Genomic DNA, 11816 nt, shown 5'->3' with positions numbered 1-11816 from the left:
TGGGCGCTCTTCAATCGTTTTGATCGAGCCTGGTGTCAAGGTAAATACGAAATATTATCGGAAACTTATTCTAGAGGTTGCTTTGAAGTCGTAGGCAGACCATGGACGTTTCAACAGGACTCCGCACTGTCTCACAAAGCTCGAGTGAACCAAGAATGGCTTAAAAACAAGTTCAGAATTTCATAACGTCTACACAATGGCTCTCAAATTCACCAGACGCTAATCCGATAGGTTATTCTCTTTGGTCCGAACTAAAAGATTCACCAGTCTGAAGGCGCTGAAAAAAAGTCATTGCTCGCGAATGGGCCAAAATACCAGCAAGTCACATTCGGGCAGCTTGCGACTTGTTTCTAGACCGCTAGTCAAGGCAAAAGGTGGTCATATCGAGCAAAGGTAAATTGATTCGTAATTTTGTATTATTTTCACACATTTTTTACTTTGAATTGAATAAAAGAAATATTCCAAACTTTTTAATTGGTTACACTTCGAGTGCCGCACTCTGTATATTTGATTTGTTGTTTGCTCGAGGTATTTTTCTTGTAGGCAGTCGCCCCTCGGGTGGCAATGGCAAACCTCCGAGTGTATTTCTGCCATGAGAAAGCTCCTCATAAAAAATATCTGCCGTTCGGAATCGGCTTAAAACTGTAGGTCCCTCCATTTGTGGAACAACATCAAGACGCACACTACAAATAGGAGGATGAGCTCGGCCAAACACCAAAAAAGGGTGTACGCACCATTTATATATATATATATAGTTAATAGTAATCATAAATCCCCAAAACACGACCGGCGACAGAAACTTCCGGAAAGAGCGAATTGCCATTCTGAGTGACAAGCAGGGACACTCAAGGCGTTGCCATCCTTAAGTTAAGTTAAGGTTAAGTCCTTATTGATCCTTGAATGCAACGAGAAATTAAGCGTGCTAGGATTGCACAATCGCCTCTAGCTCATATGGGTCCCAGGACACATGAGTATTGCTGAGAACGAAGAAATGAATGCATTGACTAGGGAAGCTATGGAAGAAATAACAGTCGGCGGTAAATTCCAGATAATGTTTAAATGGCAGAAATTTTGCTCAAATAATCAATATCTGTGAGGGTGAACGCTGGGACATTTAAACATATAATTTACGACTCAAAAATTGTGTATCCACCCCTACATATTTGAATGGGCATATAATGAATTGATGTTTTATTTACCAAAAAAAAAAGCATCAGCCTGTCAGATATTTGAGATGTGTGAAACTTTGGTAATCATTAAATGCCAGTGAATGGTTGTGCACTAATTGTGAATTAAGTAGGAGTGGCTTGAAATCTTATGAAAAAGATGCAGAACTTTTTGCTACTGGGTTGGCATAATTGCTATTTAAGGTATGCATACTTCTAGGCGCAAATTGAAAAATTTGGCTGTGCCAAGCCAACTCACCGACGTGAAAAAGTAAGCAGCGCACTATCACATAAATTCATTTCATTATTGTAATATTCTCTCAGCATTTATATTTAGGTTATCTCTACCATGAGGACAAATACCATTTTGAGATGCTACAGTTATTTCAAATTTATTAGCTGCAATTTTGAATGATTTTAATTCTAAAAGTGCGAGGTTCATTACTGTTTTAATAAAATTCTTGCCGAATGCTTACCTCTTTTTTCTTGCATTTTCAATTGATTGATTACGTTTTAATATTACGTTTATTTGAAATTTAAATTCGAAAAAATACTTAATTACAAACACTTTGGACTCCATAAACTCACAGTTGATAATACAAACTAACATTTTTTTTATTATTTAGTCCAAGTCATACATCATTACAATTATGAATAATTTACAATTTAGCGAAAACTTAGCCTTTTCATATAAATATTTGTATGTACAAGCATATGCAGAACGCGTTTCTCGTTTAATGCGGTCACGTTACACTGATTTCCTCGTCACTATCTGAGTTCGAGTCGTCGTAGTCGTCGTAGTACATCTTCATGAACTCAGAATTTTGGAATGCTGGCATTGTGTGTGGATTCACGTGGGAATGCGCTGACGTTGGTACGGGCGATGCTGGTAAATGCACGCCATTGCCGGCATGTTGATGGTGGTTATGGTTCACCTGTAATGCCTCACTTATGAAAATGCCGCCGGAATGTGTTGAGTGCAGCTGCAGCGAATGTTGTTCACCACCGCCGCCAACAGCACCTGCCAAGTTCAGCATATTCATGCGCCGCTGCTTCGCTTCATTGATGGATGACTCCAATTTGAATTTGAGATCGGCAGCGGCCAGATGCTTTTGCATTTCCGCGTTGATTTTCGCCTGGAACTCGGCGCTCGATAAGGGCGGCATGCCAATATTTGCGCCAGAGCCACCACCAACGCAACCGCCGCCGATAACAATGCCACCACCAGTATGCGGTGGCGATGACGCCGTCGACGAGGAGGCGTTTGATGATTGATCATTTAGGTTGGCATTCAATTTGGTGGCGACGGTCAACAGTGGTGGCGGTGAACTCATTTGCATGCTCGACGCCGAACTGAAGGCGACTGCAGCGGCGGCGGCAGCAACCGCTACACTGTTGGGCATATGTTGCATGAGAGGTGGCGATTGAAGGGTGGCCGATGCAGAGGGCGTTGATGCCGGCGACTGCACGGAATTTGGTGTGATGGCGCCGTTGTTGGTTGGTGTGTCGGCATTGGCGCGCTCCTCTTTGGGGTGTGGCGAGAGGCTGTGTGAGGGTGGTGATGGAGGTGTTGGCGATAGTGGTGAGGCGGGACGATCACATTTAGCATCGGATAAATCGGGATTGGGATTGTTTTTGTTCGGTAATGTCTGATCACGTGAGCCACCGCTGGCCAGGAGTTCACGCTCTTTGGAGTTGCGCCATTTCATGCGCCGATTTTGAAACCAAATTTTCACCTGAAAAACAAAACAGGAAATACGAAAATTGTTGATTAATTGTTTAGTGAAAATAATGAAAGCGAAATGTGAGCAAGATTAACTCAATGAAAGTAGAAATGTGCTAGTAAAGGGGCAAAGGAGGCTTTATATGTATATATAAGGGTATTATAATTTTAAAGTTTCTATGTAACAGCGTAAGGAATCGAGATAGATACCCCAAGTGATTAGGGGAGTCGATTGAGCTAAGTCTGTTCTTCCGTTCGTCCATCCGCATGCACGATAACTCGAACAAAAATTAACGCAGCTCAATGAAGCTACACAAAATTCTCTTTGTCGAGGCTCGTTTAGTAATGAAAATGGGCGAAATCGGTCAATAATATGCCCACCTGCCATTTAACGTTAATTTTGAAGCAAGTAAAAACTGCCCAAATACTCGTCGAACAATATACCCGTCCACATTTTAGTAGAAAGTAATTTGGACTGGGTGTTAATTTTTGAAATAAAACTCATAAAAACCCAGGACTCATACGAGAAGTTTTTGAGAAATTAGATTGTTTTCCGTTATATTTATCACACCCACAGCCAAAGTAAATTTTAGTAAAATGTGCGCGGGAATACATTTTTAGCCCGTACTGAATTTATCCCTTTCTTACTTGGAAGATTTGTTGTTGTCAGTAACCAAAGTGAGAAGGAGGGCGATTTGAAAAGTTGTAGGCTATCGAAAGGGGACAAGAAATTGACGATTCGAAAAGGGACGAGCTGTCCGAAACAGTAAGAATCTCGAAATGAAACTTTTAGGAAAGGATGGTTTGGTGTCGGAAGATTTTAAATATGCAACAAAGAAGATTTCATGCGGAAAGAAAATTACACAGAAAAGTATAAATTCTGTTATCTGTCGGAAAAGAGTGAAAAATAGTTAATTTAAATTAAAAATACATTTTTGTTGAAGATTTTTTGGTAAGGTAAATAACTAATAGCTATGTCGCCACCATAGCCGAATGTGTTGGTGCGTGACTACCACTTGGAAGAGAACATGTTCGAAGCACGAAAGCACCAATTGATAGAGAAAGTTTTTTCTAAAGCGGCCGCTTCTCGGCAGTCAATGGCAAACCACTCATGAAAAGGTTCCTCACGAAAAAAGGCGTCTGCGGTTCGGAGGCGGGTATACTGTAGATCTCGCCAATTGTGGAACAACCTCAAGACGCACACCCCAAAAAGGGTGGAAACGCCGTTTAAAAAAATGAAAGATGAAATTCGCGATAACTGCTTAACACTCCGAATAGGTTTGTAAACCACCGAACCATAATAATTACTAGAACGACCACGATTTATATCTGGCCTAGGACCATCACTGCACTCAAATCACTTACCCAAAAGCTTGTAGGGAAAGTTTTATAATGTTGCAACAACAAAAAAACTTGTGTAAAAAGACAGGGATATTTTTAAAAATCCTCAAAATAGAATAAAATATACAACACTTTAGTGTCCAATTCGGGTCCAGAAGCTGACCATGTCCGGGTAATAAATCTGTAGGTACTAAGCAAGCATCACAGTCGATCGCATCCGAATTCTTTGATATAAGGCGCAGCTGGGGACCTCAGCGAGTCTTGGGCAAGTACCCAAATTTGTAAGTTCGCGAACTTTTCTGGCCGGGGAAGCGTTTGAGGGATCTTCTGAGGCTGGAAAAATCTCAGCTCCCCTTTACAATGGCATCACAAAGGATGATTTTGATTTCTTCGCCCAAATGTGCCCTCTCTTTGGGCAACCATTTTAACCTAACCCAACCTTAGCATGCACATGGGCACATAAATTTTCGACCCATGGAAATATATGGATGAAAGTAACCAACATGTTTTAAGATTGTGTGGAATTCATTAAAAACTGTTTGAGGATCAAACCCAGGGAATACTAACGGGGCATTGTAGATTGGAGATATCTTACTAAAGTGGGAATATATTCCAGGGATATAAGCAGGTTATGTACTGAGGAATACGAAATTGAGCTGGGATCTTGCTCACCACTAAGGCATAACATATTTTATCAGAGGAATGCATAAAACTCCATAATATAGCACAAATACTAAAATTTATTGAGGAAGAAAAAATTCTGAGGAACTCTAACCCCAAGAAGGGGCACAAAGATCTTTCAGATCGCAGTGCTAAATCGCCTCTTAACAACAATAACATTTCAATTATATTATCCTTTTTTTACTTAAATTTTCCGTATTTTAATCTTTTTAAAATGGAAGTTGTGTAATTCTGATAAAATTCCTGGGTGGAGGCCTTGAAATAAGTATTAATTACAAAGATGATATGACTTTTTTCCAGTGTACCTCGGCGTATGCCAGTAAGTTTTTGATTTGCTACCAAACTCGAAACTTTCCATAGCCGTCGGGCATGCCAGCGTTTATCCATTTGGCTTGGCCAAAAGAGTTAAGCACAAGTTGAGTCGAACACTGGCGAGCAGTCTGGTTTACTTGTATCGTCGGACATGGGCCACCAATAAAGTGCTTTAAGTTTCATGTAAACCCAAGCTAAACTGAAATTCCCGCCTTTCCGCCTTGGCCATATTGCTCAGGCAAAATTTTATTGCCGCCTGCCACACACAGACAAAATACTCGCTCACAAAAAATGCAAATAGAGAGAATTTTATAAAGCCAACAAGAATTTATTACAGACATACCATAGGTTAGTTGTTGCAACAATAACAACAACAACAGCACTACTTTAAAACAGTAATTTAATGCGTATTTAGGGGGCAACGGGTGGTTGTTTGTAGCCGGCTGACTCAAGTGTTGCACGCGGCGGAGCGGCAGTGGCAGCGGCCATGCTAAACTTTTTCGGCAAACTTGCCTCGACCGAAGTGTCGCTGCTTTCCCCGGCTTCATGGGGCGTTAAATTGTGTACTTAATGCATGAGCTTCGAGTAGGATTTGTTGTTTTGCCTAATCCATGTTGTTGGTGTACTTGTTTCTGCTATTGTTGTTCTGTTGTACTTAGTGCAGAATCTTAATCGCCTGCATGTGACAAGCGACGAGAGAAAAGGCGGCAACCGTGCTGCCGTATAACTGTTTTTGAATTATTGCCAACGGTAAACTGGTCGAGTCGGCACTCGCCATTCCCACCCCGTCGCACACTTGTGCGCGAGGGTGTGTCGACCAGCCGTGAAATTATGGAAGAGTGACTGACAGTTTGGGTTTCAAGTCGTGGCAGTAAGGAAGCTGAGTCGCTCAGAATACGTTTTTATTTGATAGCAGTCCGAAATTTGCGCTGGAGTTTGCAATAATTTGACAGTACATTCAATTATGTATCCTTTGAAATTAAAGTAGACGTGAAAAAGATCGCTTATGATATTTTTTTATTTGACTTTATTAAAAGACGATGTTCAGTTTGATATTAAGTTAAACGAAATATATGGCAACAGATATGGTAGCAGAGAAATAAGCTGCGGAAAGCGCACTGAATAAGTTGCGAAGAAACAGCATCGGTGGAAATTAAGAACCGACGTACTCAGAAATAGGAAAAGTGAGAGATTTACATTAAAATATGTTTTATTGAACAATGGAAAAGAGCGGAAGCCTCGGACTTTATCAGTGCGATTTCAGGCCAACCAAGAGAAGTAGGAAAAGTAGCTTGGTGTGGCCCGGAGACCGGATCCAGTTGTCGGTTAAATCTTTCAGCCATGGGCGCAACTAATAATAAATACTACCCTTTTTCAATAATGGGCCTGCCTACCACTCAGGAATCGTATGGGAATCCTTGAATCGAATTCTCAAGCCGAAGTAATTAGTATTCGTCATTGCCTAAGTCAACTCTGATTCCATTGAGCTATATTTTCTTTATTTCAGCCAAGATCGCCGTGTGTGCTTAGATGGCTTAAATAATCTTAGTCTAAGCGGCCATTTTGCGACTATAGCATTTGTGAAGACTTACAGATGGTCAGAGATTTTGTTCACATCTTTCTGGGATGCGCTATTCAAGGCACGCGATGTACCCAGACAAATGAGTCTTTCTGTGTGATTGAGCAGTTATTTCCATTCTGGATGGTTTTTTTTTGTTGTAGCAGTTCAGCAAGACCTGCAAATACGGTGTAAACACCGATTGCTACTGTTTATCTCATCTGACGGTAGGCACAAGAAACATGCTCTTTCGACGGATTGGGTTCAAAGTGGAGGGGTGTTAGGTAAGTGGGTTTAAAAGGGCTTGAGAAAAGATTGTTCGTAACGTGCGGGGCATCTTCACATTCCGGACATATATTTGGTAAGTAGGAGCCTTACCTGCTACAATATCCAGAATGTAATAGAGCCAGAATTAGGTGGACCTCACGGGGCAGCTGAAGCTCTTCGTCTACAATAGGTGGTGGTTGGACTCCGATGATGGCATTCAGAGGTGGTAAGTTTGGAAAAGTGGTAAGCGACTCTCGATGAATATCGTTTAATGTCTGTCTGTAAACTAGCTGATCTACTAGTTGCAGTCGTGTCTGTATCTCGTCAGTATAGTCGAAGAGATGTATCCTGACTCGCCAGGCGAGTGGGACACGCTCTAGCAAGTGCCTGCCGGTGTGATTTCTACGGTAACAACCAGCAGAAAATGCTGGTTGAACATTTTACTGTACTTCTTAACCAGGGGCACGGACGCTGCGTTGTGAAGGTGTTGATGGGGAGGTCTGAAGCTTTATCTACTGCGAATCACTAGTGCCAGACGACCAGACGGGCGCAGCGAATTTCAGGATTGGCCTGTCAGTTGTTTTAAATGTCTCTAGCAACGTTTCTTTGGCTAAGCTCTATCGGGTAGCGATTTGAGGATCTTGTTCCGGTTTTGGACCTTAGTAGCAATTACGGTTGTGCACGTCGGAAAGGAGAGTAAACAGTCGAAGGTGAGCCCAAAATTTATGGGTTGTTTAGTGCAGTTTGACCTCCTTAGTCCAGGTGCTTAAGAGGGACGCCGTGTGTTTAGTGGGAAAGAGCTGGAGATTGATCGCAGTGAAAAAGTGAGTGAGGCTGGCGAGATAATAGCTCGCTTAGGAACTCTAGCCATCTATGTAATTGTCCGACGCCATAATCGAACAATCGACAGCATAGAACATCAATGAAACTCCCTCTGGTGGTTGGGGAAGCTTCGAAATGTAGAAGTTGAAAAGCAAGGGTGAAAAGCCACTACAGAGAAAGACAGTAAGCTCGTTTTTCCTGCTGCTCAAATTTACTCTTCTCTTCTTAATTGGCGCGATAACCGCTTACGCGATTTTGGCCGAGCTTAACAAAGCGCGCCAGTCGTTTCTTTCTCGTGCTAACCGGCGCCAGTTGGACACACCAAGTGAAGCCAAGTCCTTCTCCACCTGATCTTTCCAACGCAGAGGAGGCCTTCCTCTTCCTCTGCTACCACCAGCTGGTACCGCATCGAATACTTTCAAAGCCGGAGCGTTTGTATCCATTCGGACGACATGACCCAGCCAACGAAGCCGCTGGATCTTTATTCGCTGCGCTATGTCTATGTCGCCGTAAAGCTCATACAGCTCATCGTTCCATCGCCTGCGATATTCGCCGTTGCCAACGTGCAAAGGTCCAAAAATCTTACGCAGAATCTTTCTCTCGAACACTCCAAGCGTCGCTTCATCGGATGTTGTCATCGTCCAAGCTTCTGCGCCATACGTTAGGACGGGCATGATGAGAGTCTTGTAGAGTGTTAGTTTTGTTCGTCGAGAGAGGACTTTACTGCTCAGTTGCCTACTTAGTCCAAAGTAGCACTTGTTGGCAAGAGAGATTCTACGTTGGATTTCAAGGCTGACATTGTTATCGGTGTTAATGCTGGTTCCTAAATAAACGAAGCCTTTTACAACCTCGAAATTATAACTGTCTACAGTGACGTGAGTGCCGATACGCGAGTGCGCCGACTGTTTGTTTGAAGACAGGAGGTACTTCGTTTTGTCCTCGTTCACCACCAAACCCATTCGCTTTGCCTCTTTATCCAGTTTGGAGAAGGCAGAACTAACAGCGCGGTTGTTAAGGCCGATGATATCAATATCATCGGCATACGCCAACAATTGTACGCTCTTATAAAATATTGTGCCTGAGCGATTAAGTTCTGCGGCTCGTACGATGCTCTCCAACATCAGGTTAAAGAAGTCACACGACAGCGAGTCACCCTGTCTGAAACCTCGTTTGGTATCAAACGGTTCGGAGAGGTCCTTCCCAATTCTGACGGCGCTGCTGGTGTTGAGCAACGTCATCTTACATAGCCGTATTAGTTTTGCGGGGATACCAAATTCAGACATAGCGGCATACAGGTAACTCCTTTCCGTACTGTCGAATGCAGCTTTGAAGTCGACGAAAAGATGGTGTGTGTCGATTCTCCTTTCATGGGTCTTTTCCAAGATTTGGCGTATTGTGAATATTTGGTCGATGGTAGACTTTCCAGGTCTGAAGCCACACTGATAAGGTCCAATCAGTTGGTTGACGGTGGGCTTCAGCCTTTCACACAATACGCTCGCTAGAACCTTATAGGCGATATTTAGAAGACTAATCCCGCGGTAATTGGCACAAATTGCAGGATCGCCCTTCTTATGGATTGGGCAGAGCACACTTAAATTCCAATCGGCAGGCATGCTTTCATCCGACCATATTTTGCATAGGAGCTGATGCATGCACCTTACCAGCTCCTCGCCGCCATGTTTGAATAGCTCAGCCGGCAGTCCGTCGGCGCCCGCGGCTTTGTTGTTCTTTAGCCGTGATATTGCTATTCTTACCTCGTCATGGTCGGGTAACGGAACGATAATTCCGTCGTCAACGATTGGGGTATCGGGATCTTCACTTTCTCTATGACATGCGCAGCTGTCACTGTTTAACAGGTTCGAGAAGTGTTCCCTCCATAATTTAAGATTGCTCTGTACGTCAGTCACCAGATCACCGTCTTTGTTCTTACAGGAAAACGCCCCGGTCTTAAAACCTTCTGTAAGCCGCCGAACTTTCTGGTAGAATTTTCGGGCGTTGTTCCTATTGGCCAGCATCTCAAGCTCCTCGCACTCACGCATTTCGGCCTTATTTCGGCCCAATTTACTCTTACTATACGAGTAATACCTAAAGATATTGCCTCAGAAGAGTTATTCAGAGTTGTCCCTTCCAAGTTTGATAAGGAGAATTAATATATTTTGGCTTTTCTTGTGACCATTTTCGGCTTAAAATTGTAAAAAACATAACAACTATTCGTACTTGACCAAAACTGTCGCCCAATGTGGCTTCCATTAACTCGTTATTACTCGTGTTTGGCCGACCTCCAATCAACCATTTCCAAACGTTTAAAAGCCATGGGAATGATCCGAAAGGTAGGCCATTGGGTGCCGTATGAATTGAAGCCAAGAGACGTTGAACGCCGTTTTATGGCATGCGAACAACTGCTTCAACGGCACAAAAGAAAGGGTTTTTTGCATCGAATTGTGACTGGCGATGAAAAGTGGGTCCATTACGACAATCCAAAACGTCGGGCAACGTATGGATACCCTGGCCATGCTTCAACATCGACGTCGGCGCAGAATATTCATGGCCTGAAGGTTATGCTGTGTATCTGGTGGGACCAGCTGGGTGTTGTGTATTATGAGCTACTGAAACCGAATGAAACGATTACGGGGGATGTCTACCGACGACAATTGATGCGTTTGAGCCGAGCACTGCGAGAAAAACGGACGCAATACGCCGATAGACACGACAAAGTTATTTTGCAACATGACAATGCTCGGCCACATGTTGCACAAGTGGTCAAAACATACTTAGAAACGCTCAAATGGGATGTCCTACCCCACCCGCCGTATAGTCCAGACCTTGCGCCATCCGATTACTATCTCTTCCGATCGATGCAACATGGCCTGGCTGACCAGCACTTCCGTAATTACGATGAAGTCAAAAAATGGATCGATTCGTGGATTGCGGCAAAACCGACCGAATTTTTCACAAAGGGAATCCGTGAATTGCCAGAAAGATGGGAAAAAGTAGTAGTAAGCGATGGACAATATTTTGAATATTAAATTTGTAACCATTTTACGTCAATAAAGTTTCAAATTTCGAAAAAAAACCGGACGAACTTATTCATAGTCCTATAGGAAAAAGTTTAAACTGCTTATTAAAAGTTGCCAAAACATGTATCACGAATTATGTGTAACACGACTCCAAAAATACACCACGGACCCTTGTGGTCTATGTTAGATCTATTCAGATCAGCCAGATATATCTAACCTAACCAACTCTGGGTGCCAGGAAATAGTAAAATTAAAGATAACTGTAAGACAGATGAAGAGGTTCTGATCCGAAACACGAACAAAGTTTGCCTTGGGGTGGGGTTTTTTTACGTAGCGGGTCCCAAACCCAGTTCACTACCAGCTATTCTGGCTTGCTTCGTTTACTTAAGAACTAGCATTAACACCGATGTCAGCCTTGAAGTCCAACGTAGAATCTCTCGCGCCAACAAGTGCTTCTTTGGACTAAGTAGGCAACTGAGTAGTATAGTCCTCAGTCCTAGTAAGATCCTCACCATGCCCATCCTAACGTATGGCGCAGAAGCGTGGACAATGACACCATCCGATGAGGCGTGCCTTAGAGTATTTGAGAGACAGATTTTTGGACCTCTGCACGTTGATGACGACGAGTAACGCAGGCGATGGAACAATGAGGCGTATGAGCTTCCCGACGGCATAGATAGCGCAGCGAATAAAGATCGTCCGAATGGCAACAATGGCTTCGGCTCTGAACGTATTCGATGCGGTACCCGCTGGTGGTAGCAGAGAAGCAAAGGAAGGCTCCTTCTATGTTGAAAGGATTAGGTGGAGAAGAACTTGGCTTCACGTCAAAATGGCGTAAGCGGTTATCGCGTCAATCAAGAAAAAGAAAAAGTAAGGCCGATGAGTTAGCTAGATTGTGCTCCTCGCCCTTGGCAACATGTTAACTCTTA

General features: G+C 43.1%; 1 protein-coding gene across 1 annotated transcript in view; it reads right to left on the bottom strand.

Annotated features, from left to right (window-relative positions):
- Nucleotides 1–1799: 1799 nt before the first annotated feature.
- The window catches only part of LOC128860811 (uncharacterized), a 63717-nt gene continuing 53700 nt past the window's right edge, over nucleotides 1800–11816 (bottom strand). The window contains exon 5 of the mRNA XM_054098568.1: nucleotides 1800–2902. Within this exon, the coding sequence (XP_053954543.1) occupies nucleotides 1910–2902 (993 nt within the window). The 3' untranslated portion in view covers nucleotides 1800–1909. The remainder of the gene's footprint in view (nucleotides 2903–11816) is intronic.

The sequence above is a fragment of the Anastrepha ludens genome, chromosome 4 (genome assembly GCF_028408465.1).
Source record: "Anastrepha ludens isolate Willacy chromosome 4, idAnaLude1.1, whole genome shotgun sequence".
Taxonomy (NCBI): domain Eukaryota; kingdom Metazoa; phylum Arthropoda; class Insecta; order Diptera; family Tephritidae; genus Anastrepha; species Anastrepha ludens.
Note: the sequence above shows the minus strand (reverse complement) of the source record. Positions and strands in the feature narration are given on the sequence as shown.